Below are 21,029 nucleotides of genomic sequence, written 5' to 3' on the forward strand. Positions count from 1 at the left end.
AAACAAGGTCAACATGTTTTTGCAATAAAACAAGACAACTAAGCACCGGAGTTCTATCATTTACAACAGATGCAATGGTGGTATATTATATGCACCTTTGCTTGATTTTTTGCTGAACAAATGAACATTGTATAGTAAAGGTGCCTGAAAATGTTAACATCAATTTGTGTATCCCAAGGTCATGACCTGGAGGGATAAATGAAGCAAATGAAGTAAGTTACATGTAACCAGTTTTATTTTGCAAATAATGAAATATTTAAATACAACAATCTTTAACCAAGCAATGAAAAGCACAAGGAATGTCATTTTGTTACAAAGAAAACGGATTTTGCACCATTTGCTGTAAATGAATTAATATTACACTGGATTATTTTCCATGTTTAGCCTTACACACATTTATGTGAACTATGAAGAACAATCAAAGGGCACACAAATAGTAAGACAAATGATCCTAAATGTTAAATAAAACTTGTTTAAGAAAAGTTGTATTTATAAAGTGTATTAAGCAAGTGTTCTCTATGAATCTTGTTAAGCATATTAGAAACTAAAGGGTCACAACAGAACTGTTATTTGAAACTTTTGTGATATTTCTTAAATCATTTTCAAACTGAGCTAAGGTATGATTAAAACAAATGATCTGATCAAGTTTATGAAGACTGAATCAAGGGTGGGGCCAATTTTAACCCTAGGGACATGATTTTAACAAACTTGGTAAAAAATGATCATATGGTGTTGTGTGCCAAATACCATTTTTCTTTTAAATTATAAATACAACATTTAGTATGACTGTAAATTTCGACCCTGAGGCATTACTTGCACAAATTAAGTAGAAAACCACTAGACAATAATTCACACTAAATATTTAAGTAGTGACCCTTGTGGTTTCAGAAAAGGTTTGACAAGTTTTATAAACAATTTAGCTCTGGTGACTAAGATATTAAATGGAACACATAGATTTGAACAACTTTGGAAGACCAATGATCAAGGATCATTCCTGCAAAGTTTCATTAAAATCTGCATAGCGGAGGAAAAGAAGTTAGCATAGGCAAAAACTGACAAAAGACAACACAGTTTTCTAAAAGTTTGAAATGAGCATTAAGTGCTTACGTGAGCCTAAATGTAGTCTTTAAATAAGAGCAAAATGATGCAAAGAATGATCAAGGCAATACTTTGAGCAATAGAAACAGTTCATTATTGTATCACACATTTGTAAAAAATTAACAATAACAAATAAATGCGAAAAAATAAAGATATATATTGCACAAATTTCAAATAATGAGCAATGATGATGAAATATTATCACAATAAGCTGAAAAAAATTCTTTACATAGATCTTAAAGATAGAGAAGTTACTAGCATATGCTAAGATTTTGGATAAAAACAACACACTAAACTGGAACTTGGTCAGTGGCTACATACCATGACCCGAACACATGTGTGACTTTTCCATGGAATACCTGTAGTAAAAACAGTGAAATGGAAAAGTGAAATGTTTTCCCTTAACCAGAGCAATAAATGGATGTTGACTATGGGAATAATCGAGCTAAAAATGGGAGTGGAACATTCATATCAAGTCTTGATGAATATCACCAAGTAGTTTCAGTGGAGATTTTGTATACGTTAATTGTTGACAATTATGACGATGGCCACATACTACAATAACTCATCTTGGCTCAATTTGTGCTCAAGTGACATAATTAAATGCATAAATAAGATTAGAAATATTGATACTGTACTTTTCCATGTATTACACACAGTTTTTTACAGACAAATTTCAGTTTATAAGTTGGTGTGTATGATACATTTATACTACGCTTTACAGACTGCAAATTTTAAAAAAATCATTGTGCTATCGTAAATATCCATCTAGTTTGTATTTCAAGAATACTACTCCCTATTATCTTATCTTGCAGGTCAAAGGGCCGTAGTCCACATACTGAATAGAGGGTTCCTCTTTGTGTGAATGAGGTAATAGCAGTTTGTAATGTTTGAATAAAATATGAGAAACATGTTTGTTAGTGTTTCAGTTACAGCATTAGTTCAGGAATGCAAATCAACACTTGAAAATGTGAAATTATGTAATCATATTGATAGATGTGTATAAATATGGAAAGTTCAACAGTCTTTAATAAGTGTAATATAGTCACTTTTTTTAATCCCATAAAAAGTTGGATTGTAAAGCATTCCAAGTTTATGTTTAGCAGTATACTCAGTCAATGATTTTTAACCTAAGTCTAGACGGTATAAAACCCTGATCAGCAAGTGTTGTATTAAACATTTTATTTCATAGAGTGATGATTATGGAGAACTCGATGGTGCTGATGCTTAAGTCATTGACAAGAGACCACTGTAGACAATAAGAAAAATACTTATCAACAAACTGATACAAATTTATCTTTACTCCTTGTGAACTCTTGAGAATTATCTCAAGATTTGTCAATTTTATGGAACTCGTGATCATAAAAAAAGCTATAGATTTTGAATAGAAAACAAGAGTTATCCGTTCAGTGACATATATAAATGTATCAGTCATCTTCTCAACATATTGTGTAATAGAAAATGCCAGCCAATTAAACAATTCTCTTTGTTATCAGGTTCGCGTTATTCATGGTAGCTGTTAATACATGGTAAAGTAAAGAAATCTATAAAAAAAAATGAATTAAAAACTGTTTATCAATGATGATAAAAAAAAAATTCAAAATGTAAACAATATATGTATCATTTATTAACAATTTTTAAAATCAAAATATTCCAGTAAATTTTCAAAACTTGCAGCAACTAAAACTGATAATTTAAAAACTAAACTATAAAAAAGGAAAAAGACATTGGCCCCTTCATGTATTATAGCTACAGCCTTTCAACAGTGATGCACAGTTTCATGGATACTGGATAACAGTACACAAATCTAGCTGAATATTGAAGATGTTTGCATGAGAAAAACAATTAGTTGTATCAAAATTTTAAATAATCTCCCATTCAACTTATAACGATAACCTATAGTATCAGAACATAGACTAAAAAAAAAAACATGTACAATTGAACAAAACATATTGTTTATGTCATTGCAAAGGTTGCAACCCAAGACAAGTACAAGTATATTGAGCAAATATAAGTATGTAAAATAAAGGAAGAGAAGTATGTACCAGTCCCAAAATGTATGGCATAAATGTACTGCTCAATGACTTTATGAATAGTAACACATATTAAAACAAGAGCACCGCATAACGGGTGCCATGCTCGGCTGCGGGTGCAGTTTTTAATAAATGAAAGCTTGTCAGATTTTTTTTTTTTTTAGGTCACAGTGACCTTGACCTTTGACCTAGTGCCCCAAAAATGGGTGTGGCATGTAGTTTTTACGTCCTTATGTCAGACGGCGGACAACGAGCTGGTTACGACAATACCTTGGGTTTTCTCCGAAAACAGCCGAGCTAATAAAATTAAAATAGATTTATTACTTAATTGAAATTGCATGCCATTTATTTTATTTTATAATACAATTTCCAGCTTGCATACCCAACTATGAATTATTCAGATAAAAATACACAAACATTTGTTTCTTTAAACAGCATGGCAACTGTTGTCCACTGTACAAAGCAGTCTGCGGTTCATTGTAACTGTTGTCAACTGTACATATCAGCCTGTGGTTGATTGTAACTGTTGTCCACTGTACATATCAGTCTGTGGTTGATTGTAACTGTTGTCCACTGTACATAACAGTCTGTGGTTGATTGTAACTGTTGTCCACTGTACATACCAGTCTGTGGTTGATTGTAACTGTTGTCCACTGTACATACCAGTCTGGTGTTGATTGTAATTGTTGTCCACTGTACATACCAGTCTGTAGTTGATTGTAACTGTTGTCCACTGTACATATCAGTCTGTGGTTGATTGTAACTGTTATCCACTGTACATACCAGTCTGTGGTTGATTGTAACTGGTGTCCACTGTACATATAAGTCTGTGGTTGATTGTAACTGTTGTCCACTGTACATACCACTCTGTGGTTGATTGTTACTGTTGTCCACTGTACATATCAGTCTGTGGTTGATTGTAACTGTTGTCCACTGTACATACCAGTCTGTGGTTGATTGTTACTGTTGTCCGCTGTACATATCAGTCTGTGGTTGATTGTAACTGTTGTCCACTGTACATACCAGTCTGTGGTTGATTGTAACGGTCGTACACTGTACATTTCAGTCTGTGGTTGATTGTAACTGTTGTCCACTGTACATACCAGTCTGTGGTTGATTGTAACTGTCATCCACTGCACATATCAGTCTGTGGTTCATGGCAACTGTTACCCAATGTACATAACAGTCTGTGGTTCATGGCAACTGTTGTCCAGTGTACAGATATCAGTCTGTGGTACATTATTACCGTTGTTCAGTGTACAGATTAGTCTGTGGTACAATGTAACTGTTGTTCAGTGTAACAAGAGCATTGCATAACGGGTGCCATGCTCGGCTGCGAAAGCTTGTCAGAATATTTTTTTATTTTTTTAGAGGTCACAGTGACCTTGACCTTTGACCTAGCGACCCAAAATGGGTGTGGCATGTAGAACTCATCAAGGTGCATCTACATATGAAGTTTCAAAGTTGTAGGTCGAAGCACTTTGATTTTAGAGCAAATGTTAAGGTTTATGTTAAATTTTTATATTAGAGGTCACAGTGACCTTGACCTTTGACCTAGTGACCCAAAAATGGGTGTGGCGTGTAGAACTCATGAAGGTGCATCTACTAATGAAGTTTCAAAGCTGTAGGTGGAAGCACTTTGATTTTAGAGCCTATGTTAAATTTTTATATTAGAGGTCACAGTGACCTTGCCCTTTGACCTAGTGACCCAAAAATGGGTGTGGCGTGTAGAACTCATCAAGGTGCATGCACATATGAAGTTTCAAAATTGTAGGTGGAAGCACTTTGATTTTAGAGCCAATGTTAAGGTTTTAGCACGACGCCTATATCGGACGGCGAGCTGGCTATGACAATAGCTCACGTTTTCTCCGAAAACAGCCTGGCTAAAAATCAGTTGGTGGTTTATTGTTACCGTTGTCCAGTGTACAAAACAGTCTGTGGTTCATTGTAACTGTTGTCCAGTGTACAGATCAGTCTGTGGTTCATTGTAACTGTTGTCCAGTGTAAACAACAAACAAAAAGGCTGTTAAGCACAGACTGCCAATGCCATATTTATATAGGTGTGAAAAAAATTCAGCTGAATACAGATTGCAACAATTGCATTGCACGTCATATTTTGAAGAAGTTTTTTAACACAGTTCCAGATAACAAATAATTCAGTAGTTACATGATATTAAACACTCTGTAAAGTTGGATGTAAATGAGAAAGAATAAAACATGCCACATCCAGATTATTCCAGTATGATGTATGCGATGTCACAACAGAAATGTAGCCTCGAGTGATTCCTCCACTATATGGTAATGTGTAGTCCAAGCGGTATTCCAAATCTGTGGGTATATCAATACACAAAGTTGATAAAAGGTATTCAAAGCATACACACCCATTTCTGAACAATATTCATCATAACTCATGTCATTAAGCAGAAACCACTTTACTTTCTATTCTATTTTAAGATCTTTATTGGACTGGCCCCAAAAAAAATTTCATGCTATGTCTGCTTATAAGAAACCAACACCAAAACATTTCAGTGCAATACTTCTATCTTTACTCAAGTTATTAATGGGAAACAATTGTTCTTTTTTAAGTAACAGTTACATTGACTTGACTAGCCAAAAATGCAATAAAAAATAATACAGGTTTATGAAAGTCTAATTCTAAGCTACCTAGGCAAACAATTGAATTGCAATACCTCTATCCAAACTGAAGTTATCAAGTGTTTGCTAATTTTCTTCTTTTTAAAAAATTCATGCTTTATTTGAAATCTATTCACATTACCCCAATTATTATTATTCAAAGCGCTAAGTTTTTGTGTGATGAAATTCTCATATTTGTTGTTATTGGTGCCAGTGCATGACCTGTTTGATCCAGGTCCCTGTTCGCCTGATCCTGCGGTGTGTGTGCCCGGGAGCTCTCTGCCTCCCGCTCAAGGCGGTTCAAGGCCCTCAACTCTGCTGACATGCTGCCTTCACCCTCCTTGCTCATGCTTTTAGTAAAACTGTCAAACCAGCCACCAACTGTCACAAGCAGAAACACACAGGGCTTCACAATACCGTCACATAGTCAGCATTTGTAATATAGACAGTATACCAATTGAATAGACAACAAGCAAATACGTTTAAATTATATACCTCGCCAAGTTAAAAATTTTGTGACAGATGGATCGACAGACCAAATGACGGCCGGACAGAATGACAGATGGATGGACAACGACAATTCTATATTCCTCCACCTTTGGCAGGGTATAATAAAAGAAATTTTATGAAAATGAGAAGATCTTTCAATTGCAAAGTCCAGTTTTGTTTTAAGCGATATCTCTGCATTTCAGGCTTAATTTGCGATCTTCTCCAATGAATATTTTCATAAAGTTGTATTTATGAGGTGGTAAATATGGTTTTTTAAATAGTACACTGCCCATACAGCATGGGGAGAAACCTGCCACTGTGATTTTTCATGCAATCATATACATGCAATATTAAAACAAACACATCTCTAACAGTGTAACAGTACAAACAGCTGCAAACACAATTGTGCAGCTTCCTGACTTACGGACAGTGTAAAGCTGATTATACTGCCTCCCATGTTGAAGGGGAATACAAAGTGCATTATTTTATGTTAAGAGAAGTTTAACATTGCATTTTCCAACTCCTCTATCTTAAAAACTTCTTTATCCCTTTTCAGTATATATGTTAATTCAATATCATAAAATATAGCCCCTCTTCTTCGAAGGGGGGCATTATAACTAGAGCTTTGTCACAGACATGACGTATACCCCCACGTGCCGCATTGACACAGACTATTTTGCATGCTGTCTTCACAAAACAAGAGAATCTTATTTATGGTGATTTTTTAAGAATTATTATGGCATTATCATTTATGGCCATTTTTGACCTTTGAACTCAAAGTGTGACCTTGACCTTGGTTATATCGACATAATTCTTTTGTGTGACACACCGTCCAATGATGGTGAACAAATGATTTTAAAATGTCACAAAATAGTTATGGCCCGGGCAAGCTCATTTATGGCCATTTTTTACCTTTGAACTCAGTATGACCTTGACCTTGGAGATATCGACATAATTCTTTCGCGCGACACACCATCCAATGATAATGAACAAATGTGCCAAATGATTTGAAAATCTCAAAATGAACGACAGGTGCGACCTTGACCTTGGCGATATTGACGTAATTCTTTCGCGCAACATACTGTCCAGTGATGGTGAACAAATGTGCCAAATGATTTTAAAATCTCACAATGAACGACAAACTAATGGCCCCGACAAGCTCATGTTTTGCCTTTTTTGACCTTTGAACTCAAAGTGTGACCGTGACCTTGGAGATATCGACATAATTCTTTTGCGGGACACACCGTCAATTTATGGTGAACAAACGTGCCAAATGATTTTAAAATCTCAAAATGAACAACATAGTTATTGCACGGACAAGCTCATGTATGGCCATTTTTGACCTTTGAACTCAAAGTGTGACCTTGACCTTGGAGATATCGACGTAATTCTTTCGCGTAACACACCGTCCAATTATGATGATAAAATGTGCCAAATGATTTTAAAATCTCACAATAACTGACAAAGATATGGCCCGGACAAGTTCATTTATGGCCATTTTTGACCTTTGAACTTGAAGTGTGACATTGACCTTTGAGATATTGACACAATTCTTTTGCTTGACAAACCGTCCAATGATGGTTAACAAATGTGCCAAATGATTTTAAAATCTTACAATGAACAACATAGTTATTGCCCAGACAAGATTTCGGGACAGACCGACAGACAGACCGACAAAGTGACTCCTATATAGCCCCCATTACCAATGGTAATGGGGGTATAATTATTAGATCTTTGTGCAACCCCAACACATGCAACAAGGGTATATATTTAATCATTATATAGTCTCCTTCAAGGATTTATAACTTTAGAAGCATACAAATAGTGGTAAAGAATTTATTGAAATCCTTATTTTATCCATCACCCATAGACAGTGGAAATTAACCTTTTCCAACTCAGAAGCAATGTGCAAATGTTAATCCTTTCCCACTCAGAAGTGAAAATGGCAAACAGCATAAAACCAGAACAGCCTGCCAGTAACTCGCAGTCTGTTCAGGTTCTATGCTGTTTGCTGCTCGTCAGTATATTAGGGTTGGAAATGAAGCCTTTAAAACTTGAATCTGCTAAGAAAGGTCTTAATAAAATTTAACTTTCCATGGGATTGGAAATGCATGAAAATACATATCCAAGTGATAAAGGTTTAAATACACATCTAAGTGGAAATGGGTTAAATACATTTCTAAGTGGTAATGGGTTAAATACATTTCTAAGTGGCAAAGGGTTAAAGATGTGGCAGCCTGGCTTGAGAGATGGCCAGACAGGGAGTGTTGGGTACCTTTCCTAAGGCTGATCTTCCTCCTGGTGGGTGAGGGGACCTGGAAAGGGGGCGGGCTGCATGTGCTGCCACTGCCAACACTGTCCTGGTCAGACACGTCCATCTTCTCACTGGCCACCTCACTGGAGCTCTGTACGGACAGCATAACAACATCCTCAAACATATATCATGGGGCAGCATTACAACATCCTCATACATATATCATGGGACAGCATTACAACATCCTCATACATATATCATGGGGCAGCATTACAACATCCTCATACATATATCATGGGGCAGCATTACAACATCCTCATACATATATCATGGGGCAGCATTACAACATCCTCATACATATATCATGGGGCAGCATTACAACATCCTCATACATATATCATGGGGCAGCATTACAACATCCTCATACATATATCATGGGGCAACATTACAACATCCTCATACATATATCATGGGGCAACAACGCCCCTAAGGTTTATTAGAACAAAATTAATTATCAATGAATTAAACTTGATGAATTTGACACTTAATTTGATAATTTCTGACATATTGTTCCAAGCCATAAGTGCAATCTTGACCTTTAAAGAATGGAAATGCAGTTAAGTTTTATTTATCTATTTATTGAAGAACAGAAAAATAACAAATAACAAGAGGGCCCTTAATCACACACATGAATTCAAGGACATCAATTGTTAAAGATGTGACCTGATAGAACGTTTGAAGTAAGTGCAGCTCAATGAGAAACACATGCATGCCAAATATCAAGTTGCTATCTTCAATATTGCAAAAGTTATGACCAAGGGTAAAGTTTTGGGACACACACAAACAATGACAGACAGGCCACAAACAATATACCCATGCTCATTCGATCCAGGGGCATAAAAATATGTCCAGAATTGTAATATAAACAAGGTTCCAATGGTCAATATGTCATTAACAATATTGTAGATAGAGGTCCATTTTACTTTACATATATATACTTTCAATTTAAGAATTGTTTAGTGAATACAGATCCTGGTTTCATGAAGACTGGATGAACAAGAGCACCGCCTTGCGGGTGCAGACCGCTCATCTATTTTCTTTTTAAAGGTGAAGGGACTCTCATTTTCAATCACAAAGGAGGGAGGGGTGGAGTGAAGAGGGGTGTATAGTGTGGGGGTGAGGACATTTATTACATTATTTGCCAAAAATGCGGAAAAAAAAATAAATCGGGGGGGGGGGGGGGTGGTGATGGGTGGTGGGGATTCTTGGGTGCGATGGTTGGACGGTAGTTCAAACATAAATTAATCAAAATAAAAATTTGCGTTTTTTAACCGTTTCAAAAAAAAAAGAAATTTGGGAGGGTGGGGTGGGGGGGGGGTGGGGGTATAGTATGAGGGTGTGGTGGTCATTTGTGAGATGATCTTAAAAAAAAAAAATTTAGGGGGTGGGGGGGGGGGGGGGATTTGGGTGGGGGGGATTCTACGGTGCGATGGTTGGACGGTATTTCAAACATAAAATAATAAAAATAAATCTTTGTGTTTTTTAACAGTTTCAAAAAAAATAATTTAGGGGGGGGGGTGGGGTGGGGGGTATAGTGTGAGGGTGTGGTGGTCATTTGTGAGATGATCTTAAAAAAAAAAAAAAAAAAAAAAAATACGGGGGGGGGGGATTCAGGGGGGGGGAGGGCACGGGGGATCTTTTGGGTGGAGTCTATTGTGGTATGTCAGGTAAGAGTAGTTTTGTCAAAGTATCAATCAAATCTAATCATAAATAAAGAAGTTATGGCAATTTTAGCAATATTTAATAATTTGACCTTGAGAGTCAAGGTCATTCAAAGGTCAAGGTAAAATTCAACTTGCCAGGTACAGGAACCTCATGATAGCATGAAAGTATTTGAAGTTTGAAAGCAATAGCCTTAATAGTTAAGAAGTAATGTGGATCGAAACACAAAATTTAACCATATATTCAAAGTTACTAAGTCAAAAAAGGGCCATAATTCCGTAAAAATGACAACCAGAGTTATGCAACTTTTCCTTTTACTGTACCCTTCTGATAATTTGCGAGTGTTCCAAGTATGAAAGCAATATCTATGATACTTTAGGGGTAAAGTGGACCAAAACACAAAACCAAATTTTCTAAGTATAAAGGGGTCATAATTCTGTCAAAATGCCAGTCAGAGTTACATAACTTTGCCTGCACATTCCCCTTATGATAGTTAGTAAGTGTTGCAAGTATGAAAGCAATAGCTTGGATACTGTAGGAATAAAGTGGACCTAAACACAAAACTTAACCAAATTTTCAATTCTCTAAGTATAAAAAGGGCACATAATTCTGTCAAAATGCCAGTCAGAGTTACATTACTTTGCCTGCACAGTCTGCTTATATTAGGTAGTAAGTGTTGCAAGTATGAAAGCAATAGCTTTGATACTTACGGAATAAAATGAACCTAAACACAAAACTTAACCAAAATTTTCAATTTTATATGTATAACAAGGGACAAAATTGTCACAAAACCAGGTTTTCATTGTGAAAAAAAAATCTGATAAAGGGAGAAAACTCAAACTGAACTTTTGAAATGACCAAAAAAAAATCTGATAACGGGAGAAAACTCAAACTGAACTTTTGAAATGACCAAAAAAAATTAACCCCCTTTGTAAGTTTTTTTTTTTTTTAAATCTATTTTTAGTCGTGGCGACCTTGACATTGGAGATATTGACGTGATTCTTTCGTGGGACACACCGTCCCATGATGGTGAACAAATGTGCCAAATGATTTTAAAATCTCACAATGAATGACATAGTTATGGCCAGGACAAGCTCATTTATGGCCATTTTTGACCTTTGAACTCAAAGTGTGACCTTGACCTTGGAGATATCGACGTAATTATTTCGCGCGACACACCGTCCAATGATGGTGAACAAATGTGCCAAATGATTTTAAAATCTGACGATGAACGACATAGTTATGGCTCGGACAAGCTCATTTATGGCCATTTTTGACCTTTGAACTCAAAGTGTGACCTTGACCTTGGAGATATCGACGTAATTATTTCGCGCGACACACCGTCCAATGATGGTGAACAAATGTGCCAAATGATTTTAAAATCTGACAATGAACGACATAGTTATGGCCCGGACAAGCTTATTCCGCCAGCCCGCCAGCCAGCCAGCCAGCCAGCCCGCCCGCATTCGCCAATCTAATAACCAGTTTTTTCCTTCGGAAAACCTGGTTAAAAAGGGCACATAATTCTGTCAAAATGCACGCCAGAGTTATCTAACTTTGCCTGCCCAGTCCCCTCATGATAGTAAGTAAGTGTACCAAGTTTGAATGCAATAGCATTGATACTTTCTGAGAAAAGTGGACCTAAACGCAAAACTTAACCAAAATTTTCAATTTTATAAGTATAAAAAGGGCACATAATTCTGTCAAATTGCATGCCAGAGTTATCTAACTTTGCCTGCCCAGTCCCCTCATGATAGTAAGTAAGTGTACCAAGTTTGAATGCAATAGCATTGATACTTTCTGAGAAAAGTGGACCTAAACGCAAAACTTAACCGGACGCCAACGCCAACGCCGACGCCAAGGTGATGACAATAGCTCATAATTTTTTTTCAAAAAATAGATGAGCTAAAAATAGTGGCCTCTTCAATGGTAACCAACCAAATGTTTACAACAGACCACACACTTTATGCTCAGATGAGCTCAATAATAATAATCGTAGCATGACTCACCTGGAATGCTGCGAAGGCTGTTGAAGGGATCTTTGTGTATGGAACTTTGTTTGGACTGTCACATTTGTGAATGACTAGAGGACTAATAGTCGAGTAATGTTTCAGAATCAGAGGCTCAAGTCTGTATGCCTGGAAATCATTTAATTTACACACAATATATCAATTGGTTAATATCAACACAACACAATATATTAAATAAACAAATGCAACAATTATGAATCAGAGTGAAAGTAAAATGCTCAAGAAATGAAAATTAAACATTACATATATTTTAAGCAAAATACAACAGTTATTTGGCAATTTCATCTGTGCATCTCAGAAACAAGCGAAGCTCATCTGAGACTTTGATTTAAAAAATATAATTGCTCCCTTGCTCCCCAAGGTATGACTTTTTATACCATAAGGTCAAAGTATAAACATTTTCTGTAGTGTACCAAATATAAAACCTCTCAGCACCTTTAGTTTTTTTACTAGAAAAAGTTTATAGTAATTGTGCAATTTCACCCCACATAAACCTATTTACACTTGACTAAAACTCAAGAATATATGCCGTCGTTATAAAACAAAACCTACAATTTCTACCCTATAAATATGCATTATTTAGAAAAATAAGTAATTGCTTTTTGCATTACATCATTGACTGACAAACTGCCCAGTTCCCGGACATGTGAACATGCTAATCAAGTCTTGACACCTACACATGACATGTGAACACTAACCCAGTCTTCACCCCATACATAAGCTTCATGTATGTGAGCATACTAAACAAGTCTTGACAGCTACATTTAACATATGAACATATCAACCAAGTCTTGAAAATTACATACCACCGGGTCTGCAGGGTGGTAGATGTTGAAGAGGCGCTTGCAGGCCTGCTTGGTAATGATGTGGTCTAGGGTTCCCTTCCCCAGGGGCCGTACCCCACGCAGAGCTAGAAACACCCCCAGGGGTGAGCCAAGGCAGAACAAGTTCTCAACCTGCAGACAGAAACAACATGTCATATGTAGACATATATACAAGCAGAGTTCAGATTTTGACCTTCAAATAATACAATTACTTTTATCAGGTTAATAGTTGATCAAGAATCTGTTCATTTTCTGTTTATTTTTCTGAGGGAGATACTGAGTATAACTTATAGTGCTCATTTATTAAGTACTGGCATTTGATAATTAAATAAAAAATAAAAAAGCTACATTTAACCTACAACAATGTATTTGATTACGTTTCATTAATGATTTTATTATTAAATTATGCTTTAAGGCACAAAAATTTGAATTGAAATTTCAAACAAGAGGGCCATACAGCACTCACCTGCGACCAAAAGGAACTAGGCTATTCAGAGAATGTGGCATTCAGAATAATGAAGAATTTTATGAAACATCAATATGAAATTTCTAGGCACATCTTTATTTTTAAACTTGGCTAACATATCATTAAAACAAATGTTCCGATAAAATTTCATGAACATTTGACTGGAAATGTGACTTCTTTATTTCAACAAGCTTTTTCATTTATTTGACCTTCAAACTCTGCCAAGATTTAATTGGGATGAATGTTCTGAATTACTTTCATGAAGATAAATAAGAGTGTTAAAGAGGTTTCCATGTAGCCATATATGGATAAATGCACCGCTTGCAGGCTGTCATGTTTTTAAACCAACAGGAACTATTTTCAAACTAAGCCGATGAGAACAAAGGTTCCTAAAATGCTTCATGAAACTATAAGTGTGACTTGAAGAATGTAAAAACAGTTCAACCTGATAAGGAAACTGCTTGCCCCCTGGTGGCCATGTTTTTCAACCGACTATTACCATTTTAGAATTCAGCTGAAATTCTAATGTTCTAATATAGTTTCATGGAGGTTAAACAATAAATGAGACTTCTAATGTTAAAAGCTGTTTCTTCAATTGACCTAGTGCCTAGTTTTTGATCTCACATGATGATGAAGATATTATTAAAACAAATCTTTTGACCAAGTCTCATCAAGATTGAGCAATAAATGTGGCCTCTAGAGTGTTAACAAGGCAAATATTGACAGTGGACGATGCATGGCCAACAAAAGGCGATCACACAAGCTCATCACGCTATAAACTTATTACAGGAGTCAAAGCAATTATGACCAATAAAACTTAGTGCACTGTGGGAGGGTAATATCCAGCTAATTTTTCATAAGTTTTATCTATAATCAATAGTTTAGATATTTTAGCAACATTTAATTATTTGTAGCCTGAAATTAAAGCAAAGTGTTGTTTAACCTTGGTCATGTAAAAAAACCGTAAACATAAGATGAAAGCCAAAATGTTAGTTTACTTTACACAATTTACTTTAGAATGACATTAAAAATAGAATAAAATAATGTATGTACCAAAACTGATTTTAATGAGTTTAATTACAAACACACACAGAGATTCATAAGAATATTTGCTTTAAACTCTTATTGGTTCAGAAATTAATTATCATGAATCAATTAATGACTTGAGACAACTGACGCCCAATATACATCTATGAGCAATCAAAGAGGTATTTGTATGTATATGTTGCGACCAGATGTGACACTATACAGCAATCACGATCAACCAAGAGAGCCCAAGGGCCTTATACTATTACCTATAACCACGCTGGATTGCTCATCCACAAGGTCACAGGGGCTTAGTTAAATTCCGAATTGACCAAAGTAAAACAATCTTAGGAGAGGCCTACTTGAGATTGTTTCATGAAATTTATTTTTAAGTAATTTTGCTAGTTAAGAAAATATGAACCATGTTATCCGCAATTTAAACTACCCATATGTAAATCTTAATTTGTTGCCAGTTTTCAACACAGGGAATAATTTTAGCAGTCTATATAGAGGACCACTATAGGTTGTAGTAGTCTTTCTAGAGGACCACTATATGTTGTAAAGTAAAAACTATGCAACCTCTTTGAGAATACAGAGCAGATGATTTTTCAAGTAGTATTCTACAAATCAGTCGTTCCCTACTATGGAAAGGGAGTTAAATGCATGTGTGTAAAGTGTCGTCCAAGATAAGCCTATGCATGTTTGGCCACCTATTTGCATTTACCAGTCAATGATGTCCCACTGCCAAAATATTTTGATTTTGTGATGAATCAGTATGAACTAAACATATTATAACAAATTAAACATCTTTACATTGTCAAAACAATCTGCACAAAACTCTGTAAAGCTGGCCCTTTCTGGATCCAGTTCGCTAAGTTTTTTATGTCTATAATTTCATGTAAACATTCAGTTTTGTTTTGTATAGCTGGTATAGTAAGACCATAACAACTCATTGTATTTGTTCAGTATTATCAATTACACAGGTACATACTTTGAACCGCAATGGCTTTGCCCGCTTCTCATGTACTTCTTTCAAAAGGCGCTCTATCTCTGTTACCCTGAAGAAAACATCTATTAAGGCCATGCTATGTGTTTAATGCAAGTGCGTAAAGTGTTGTCCAAGATTAGCCTGTGCAGTCTGCACAGGCTAATTAGAGATGACACTTTCACCTAAACTGGATTTTTGCTAAGAAGAGACTTTCATTAAACAGAAAATATCATAAAAGCAGAAAGTGTCGTCCCTGATTAGCTTGTGCGGACTTCACAGGCTAATCTAGGACGACACTTTACACACATACATTAAACTCTCTTTCAACAAGGCACGGCTCAATTAAATAGCAAAAATGCAAAACAAGTCAAGATAAGTTCAGATGGTAACGGTATCCCTATATATCCGAATACTGGTCAGGAACCAGACAGTAAAAGAGGATCTGAATACTTGATTAAACAATATACCCCTATGTTTATGCACACAATGCTCCTTTTCGTATATTTTGACTTAAATCTGTATTCATGACATGATTGATAGACTTAGAAAAATCTGTAAATCTGCCATTTGTACAGTGGGTGCCCTTGACAGTATCCCCTCACCTTGGTGATAATGACCTAGTTGCCTAATCATGCACTTGCAAATCCGTGTTTTCTTTTATGATCCTCTCAAGACCCATAGAAAGCTCTACCTGTTTTCAGCAATGTCTAGTTCCTTGTTGACCTCATTAGAACCTCCTGACTGCTCCCTTTCTTCCTCCTAGAAATATTAACACAAGTCAAAATCCTCTTTCTCATTTCCTCAACTTCATCATTGTCAGCGTCAAAATAACCATCACCATTATCATACAAATTTTCTCCATTTTTTATGCTTGTTTTTTTTAACTGTTATTTGGCTGTTTTCCCAATAACACAAGAATATCAGTGAACCTGATGGATGCTCCCCAATGATGCGCTATGTCAATCTATGTGTTAATAACCACCTAAAAAAATCTATTATTAGCATCTGTGAAATTCACCTTGACCCCAGTGACCTCAAACCTCATCAAAAGGTAGAGGTCTATGCAAGGTACCTACATGCCAAATATGAAAGACATCGGTAAAGTATTGAAGGCCCTATGAGAAACTGTAAAAAAAGTGTGACGTAAATCTATTATTAGCCTCAGTGACCTTGACCTTTAACCCAGTGACCTCAAACCTCATCAAAAGGTAGAGGTCCATGCAAGGTACCTACATGCCAAATATGAAAGAGATCGGTAAAGTATTGAAGGCGCTATGAGAAACTGTAACAAAAGTGTGACGGAAAATCTATTATTAGCCTCTGTGACCTTACACTTGACCCCAGTGACCTCAAACGTCATCAAAAGGTAGAGGTCCATACAAGGTACCTACATGCCAAATATGAAAGAGATCTTTAAAGTATTGAAGGCGCTATGAGAAACTGTTAAAAAGTGTGACAGAAAATCTATTATTAGCCTCGGTGACCTTGACCCCAGTGACCTCAAACGTCATCAAAATGTAGAGGTCCATGCAAGGTACCTACATGCCAAATATGAAAGAGATCGGTAAAGTATTGAAGGCGCTATGAGAAACTGTAACAATAGTGTGACGGAAAATCTATTATTATTAGCCTTGGTGACCTTGACCTTGAACCCAGTGACCTCAAACCTCATCAATAGGTAGTGGTCCATGCAAGGTACCTACATGCCAAATATGTGAGAGATCGGTAAAATAGTGTAGGCATTATGAGAAACTGTAACAAAATTTTATTTCGGGGAGCATAAAAAGTATATATTTGTCAAAAAAATGTGGTACAAAATTCTGAATTAGAACAATGGTCTAGTACAATAATTCAATCATTTATTTAAATAAGAAATGTGTTCAAGGCAAAGTAACCACTTTTTAATTTACTTGGCATGCCACTAACATGTATGTTTCTCACAGAGAGTGCATACGGTTCTAAACAAAGACTACTTTTCATGTGTACTCTGCTCACCAAGTCAAAATCAAATCCAGAATACGAATCACGCAGTAGGTGCTTACTATTGGAAGTAAAATGTCAGTATTCAAAAAGAAACCATGACATTGCCAACTAGTTTCCATCTGAGAATGTTTCCTTGATACAATATGCACAACGGCTCTGTGCTGTGCTTGTTTCCTGGACAACAAGATGAGTACACAAAGAAAGTATACTTTATTGTTGAGTCAGCTTTGCTGTAGCCTAAGGTCACAATTACAACTTATATAAAGATAACATACCTTAGACGTTTATGCAACCTACATTCAACCATGGATCACACCCCATAGAGGGAAACACAATGTATTGTCAACTTGAGGACATGTCAATATATCTAAAAAACAAACCGTAACTTGTTTTACTCACAAAATACAAATGGTAGAATCCTCCTGCAGTAATTTTCAATACTACGCTAGTACATATACAGCTTATTGTATTACATTAGTCATGTTTACAAGATGACATGTGATTAATCAAGCCTTTTCCTGGCATATCTACTGGTCCGTATTCTGCACCGCTAATCAGGGACGACACTTTCAGCCTAAACTTGAGTTTTCGTGAAGAAGAGTCTTCCTTGAAATAAAAAATGCAATAAAAGAGAAAAGTGTCATCCCTGATTAGCCTGTGCAGACTGTGCCACTTTACGCACATGTATTAAACCCCCTTGTCACAGAGCACGGCTCAATTGTTCCATACTCACAATTACTGAAGAGACAAACTGGTCGTACAATGTGATTGGGTTCCATCCTGTTATGATATCATAGGATATAACACAACCTGAAACCATAACAGAACATAACTTTTGTATGTGGATCAATCAAATCAAGAACTTGTCAAGACTAAAATCATATATTCAAGGATGCATTCAAAATAAAATATTTCTCATGCCATTGATTAACAAGAATGTAAGCTAATACAATTTATTAACTCTATTTACTTATGTCTGCTTAAATGACAAAAATTTAACAGTGACACAAATCAAACTCAGTCAAGATTTAAACAATATAAACATTCAAAACATGTTTAATTAAGATTGGGTCATTAATGTGGCCTCTAGAAAGGGGAAACAAGGTCTTTCTAAAATATGACCTGGCTACCTTATTTTTTGACTTATGTGAATTCAGCCTAAATATTGTCAAAATACAAATTCTGACCAAGTTTGATCACAATCAGATGAAACATTTGGCCGCTATAGCGTGGTTATGAGCTCTAAATGTACGATGCAAACCACACAACAAACATCAGCCGCCTGACATAGGGGGTGATCACAATAGCTCACCTTGAGCACTTCATGCTCAGTTGAGCTAAAAACAAACAAAGGGCAATTACTAAAAAAATATGGAAGCTTGAGTTATGGTTGTTGTGCACTGCACATACTCATAATAAGGTCTGTCTACATTTTACTTTTTAACTAGATATCTCTTAGTTTTCAAGACATACTCCAGACATAGTATAACTTCAATAATTAATAATTGCAAAAACTCTAAATATAGGGCTGCAATATGGCTGCAAGAGTTATGGTTCTTGTTAATTGCACATTGCCTTTATACGATTTACCCGCCTATTTAGTTCCAACTTGATAACTTTAACTTTTCATGGTTTGTAAAAGAGTTGATATCTATTTAAGTTTTTGAGCTATGCTTCGGAACAATTTACAACACAAGGGACAAAATTGTCACAAAACCAGGTTTTCATTGTGAAAAAAAATCTGATTAAGGGAGACAACTCAAACTGAACTTTTGAAATGAACAAACAAAATTAACCCCCTTTGTAAGTTTGTTTAAAAATAAATCTATTTTAAGTTGTGGTGACCTTGACATTGGAGATATTGACGTGATTCTTTCGTGCGACACACCGTCCCATGATGGTGAACAAATGTGCCAAATAATTGTAAAATCTCACAATGAATGACATAGTTATGGCCCAGACAAGCTCATTTATTGCCAATTTTGACCTTTGAACTCAAAGTGTGACCTTGACCTTGGAGATATCGACGTAATTATTTCGCGCGACACACCGTCCAATGATGGTGAACAAATGTGCCAAATGATTTTAAAATATGACAATGAACGACATAGTTATGGCCCGGACAAGCTTGTTCCGCCCGCCCGCCAGCCAGCCCGCCCGCATTCGCCAATCTAATAACCAGTTTTTTCCTTCGGAAAACCTGGTTAAAAATGTGTTTGAGAAACACTATGTCCCCATATATTTGACCTTTGACCTTGAAGGATCACATTGACCTTGACCTTTCACCACTCAAAATGTGCAGCTCCATGAGATACACATGCATGCCAAATATGAAGTTGCAAAAAGGTATGGGAAATGTTAACGTTTGACGCAAACAAACAGAAAAACAAACAAACAGACAGGGCAAAAACAATATGTCCCCCACTATAGTGGTGGGGGACATAAAAATTAACAAAAGGCAACAACTCTAAAAATAGTTGAGCAGGATTTATGGGTGTTGTTCACTGCACATCCCCAATATGATACCTATATACCTCTTAAGTTGCAACTTGATACCTCTAGCGCTTTGTTGGGAAAAGTACCAGTATCAGACCGATTGGGACAAATTAGTGCCAAAAAAAAAATGAAATTGGGAAAATTTGCATAAAAAAATCTTCAGATTGGGAATAACGGGTCTTTAGAATTGCTTGGTATAAATTGCACAAACCCATGCAAATATTCATTAACATGCATTTTAGCTTGAACTGTTCAGTTTCAGTGATAACTTTATTTGTTTACTAACAGATAATGCACTCCTAGAACCAAATTGGCAAAATGTTCTTCCTTTGGGGAAATTTTTCAGACGGCAAAAGGGAATTTTGCAGTTCTTGTTCAATTGGGAAAGTACCTCTTACGGATATTTTATTAAGAGGGAAAAAATCCCTGACCTCTTTTAATTTTTGAGATATCATTCCAACAACATTGTCCATTTTAGTTTTTGAGATATGATCTTGTCAAAATTTAAGCACAAAAATTCCAAATGAACAACAACTAATTAAATAGGGGGGCAAAATGTATGGTTCTTAAGCAATTCACATCCATCATTGAGATCTACTCACCTATTTAAATTTAAGTACAAAAAAAGACAATAATTCAAGGCCATAAGTTTAAAGTTTTTATATGCTTTAAAGTTATGCTCCTAAATGTTTTCAAAAAGATTAATCTGATGGAAACTGGTTAAATATGACAGCTGAAACTGAAAAGCAGAATGGTACGATTACTTATTGAGGGACTGACAGAAACATTTTGCCTTTCCAGGCTATGTGTATTTGTTAATAACAAATAACAGCTGGTATTATGGCCTTAATAAAACCTTTGACCTGGAAGTGCAACCTTGACATTGCAGCTAAAGGCTCAGCTGTTTCATATGAAATGCCATCCCCACACAGTGGAAAGTAATATTAACAAGCAAATTCGTTGAATTGATATCCCCCACCTATATA

General features: G+C 35.9%; 1 protein-coding gene across 1 annotated transcript in view; it reads right to left on the reverse strand.

Moving 5' to 3' along the window:
* Positions 1-217: 217 nt before the first annotated feature.
* Positions 218-21,029, reverse strand: part of LOC127870829 (phospholipase DDHD1-like) — a 33,925-nt gene continuing 13,113 nt past the window's right edge. The window contains exons 8-15 of the mRNA XM_052413362.1: positions 18,281-18,357; positions 16,256-16,323; positions 15,568-15,634; positions 13,067-13,216; positions 12,240-12,368; positions 8,530-8,659; positions 5,988-6,146; positions 218-5,459 (exon numbers count right to left, since the gene is read on the reverse strand). Coding sequence (XP_052269322.1) covers positions 5,305-5,459; positions 5,988-6,146; positions 8,530-8,659; positions 12,240-12,368; positions 13,067-13,216; positions 15,568-15,634; positions 16,256-16,323; positions 18,281-18,357 — 935 coding nt within the window. The 3' untranslated portion in view covers positions 218-5,304. The remainder of the gene's footprint in view (positions 5,460-5,987; positions 6,147-8,529; positions 8,660-12,239; positions 12,369-13,066; positions 13,217-15,567; positions 15,635-16,255; positions 16,324-18,280; positions 18,358-21,029) is intronic.

The sequence above is a fragment of the Dreissena polymorpha genome, chromosome 3 (assembly GCF_020536995.1).
Source record: "Dreissena polymorpha isolate Duluth1 chromosome 3, UMN_Dpol_1.0, whole genome shotgun sequence".
In the NCBI taxonomy this organism is placed as follows: domain Eukaryota; kingdom Metazoa; phylum Mollusca; class Bivalvia; order Myida; family Dreissenidae; genus Dreissena; species Dreissena polymorpha.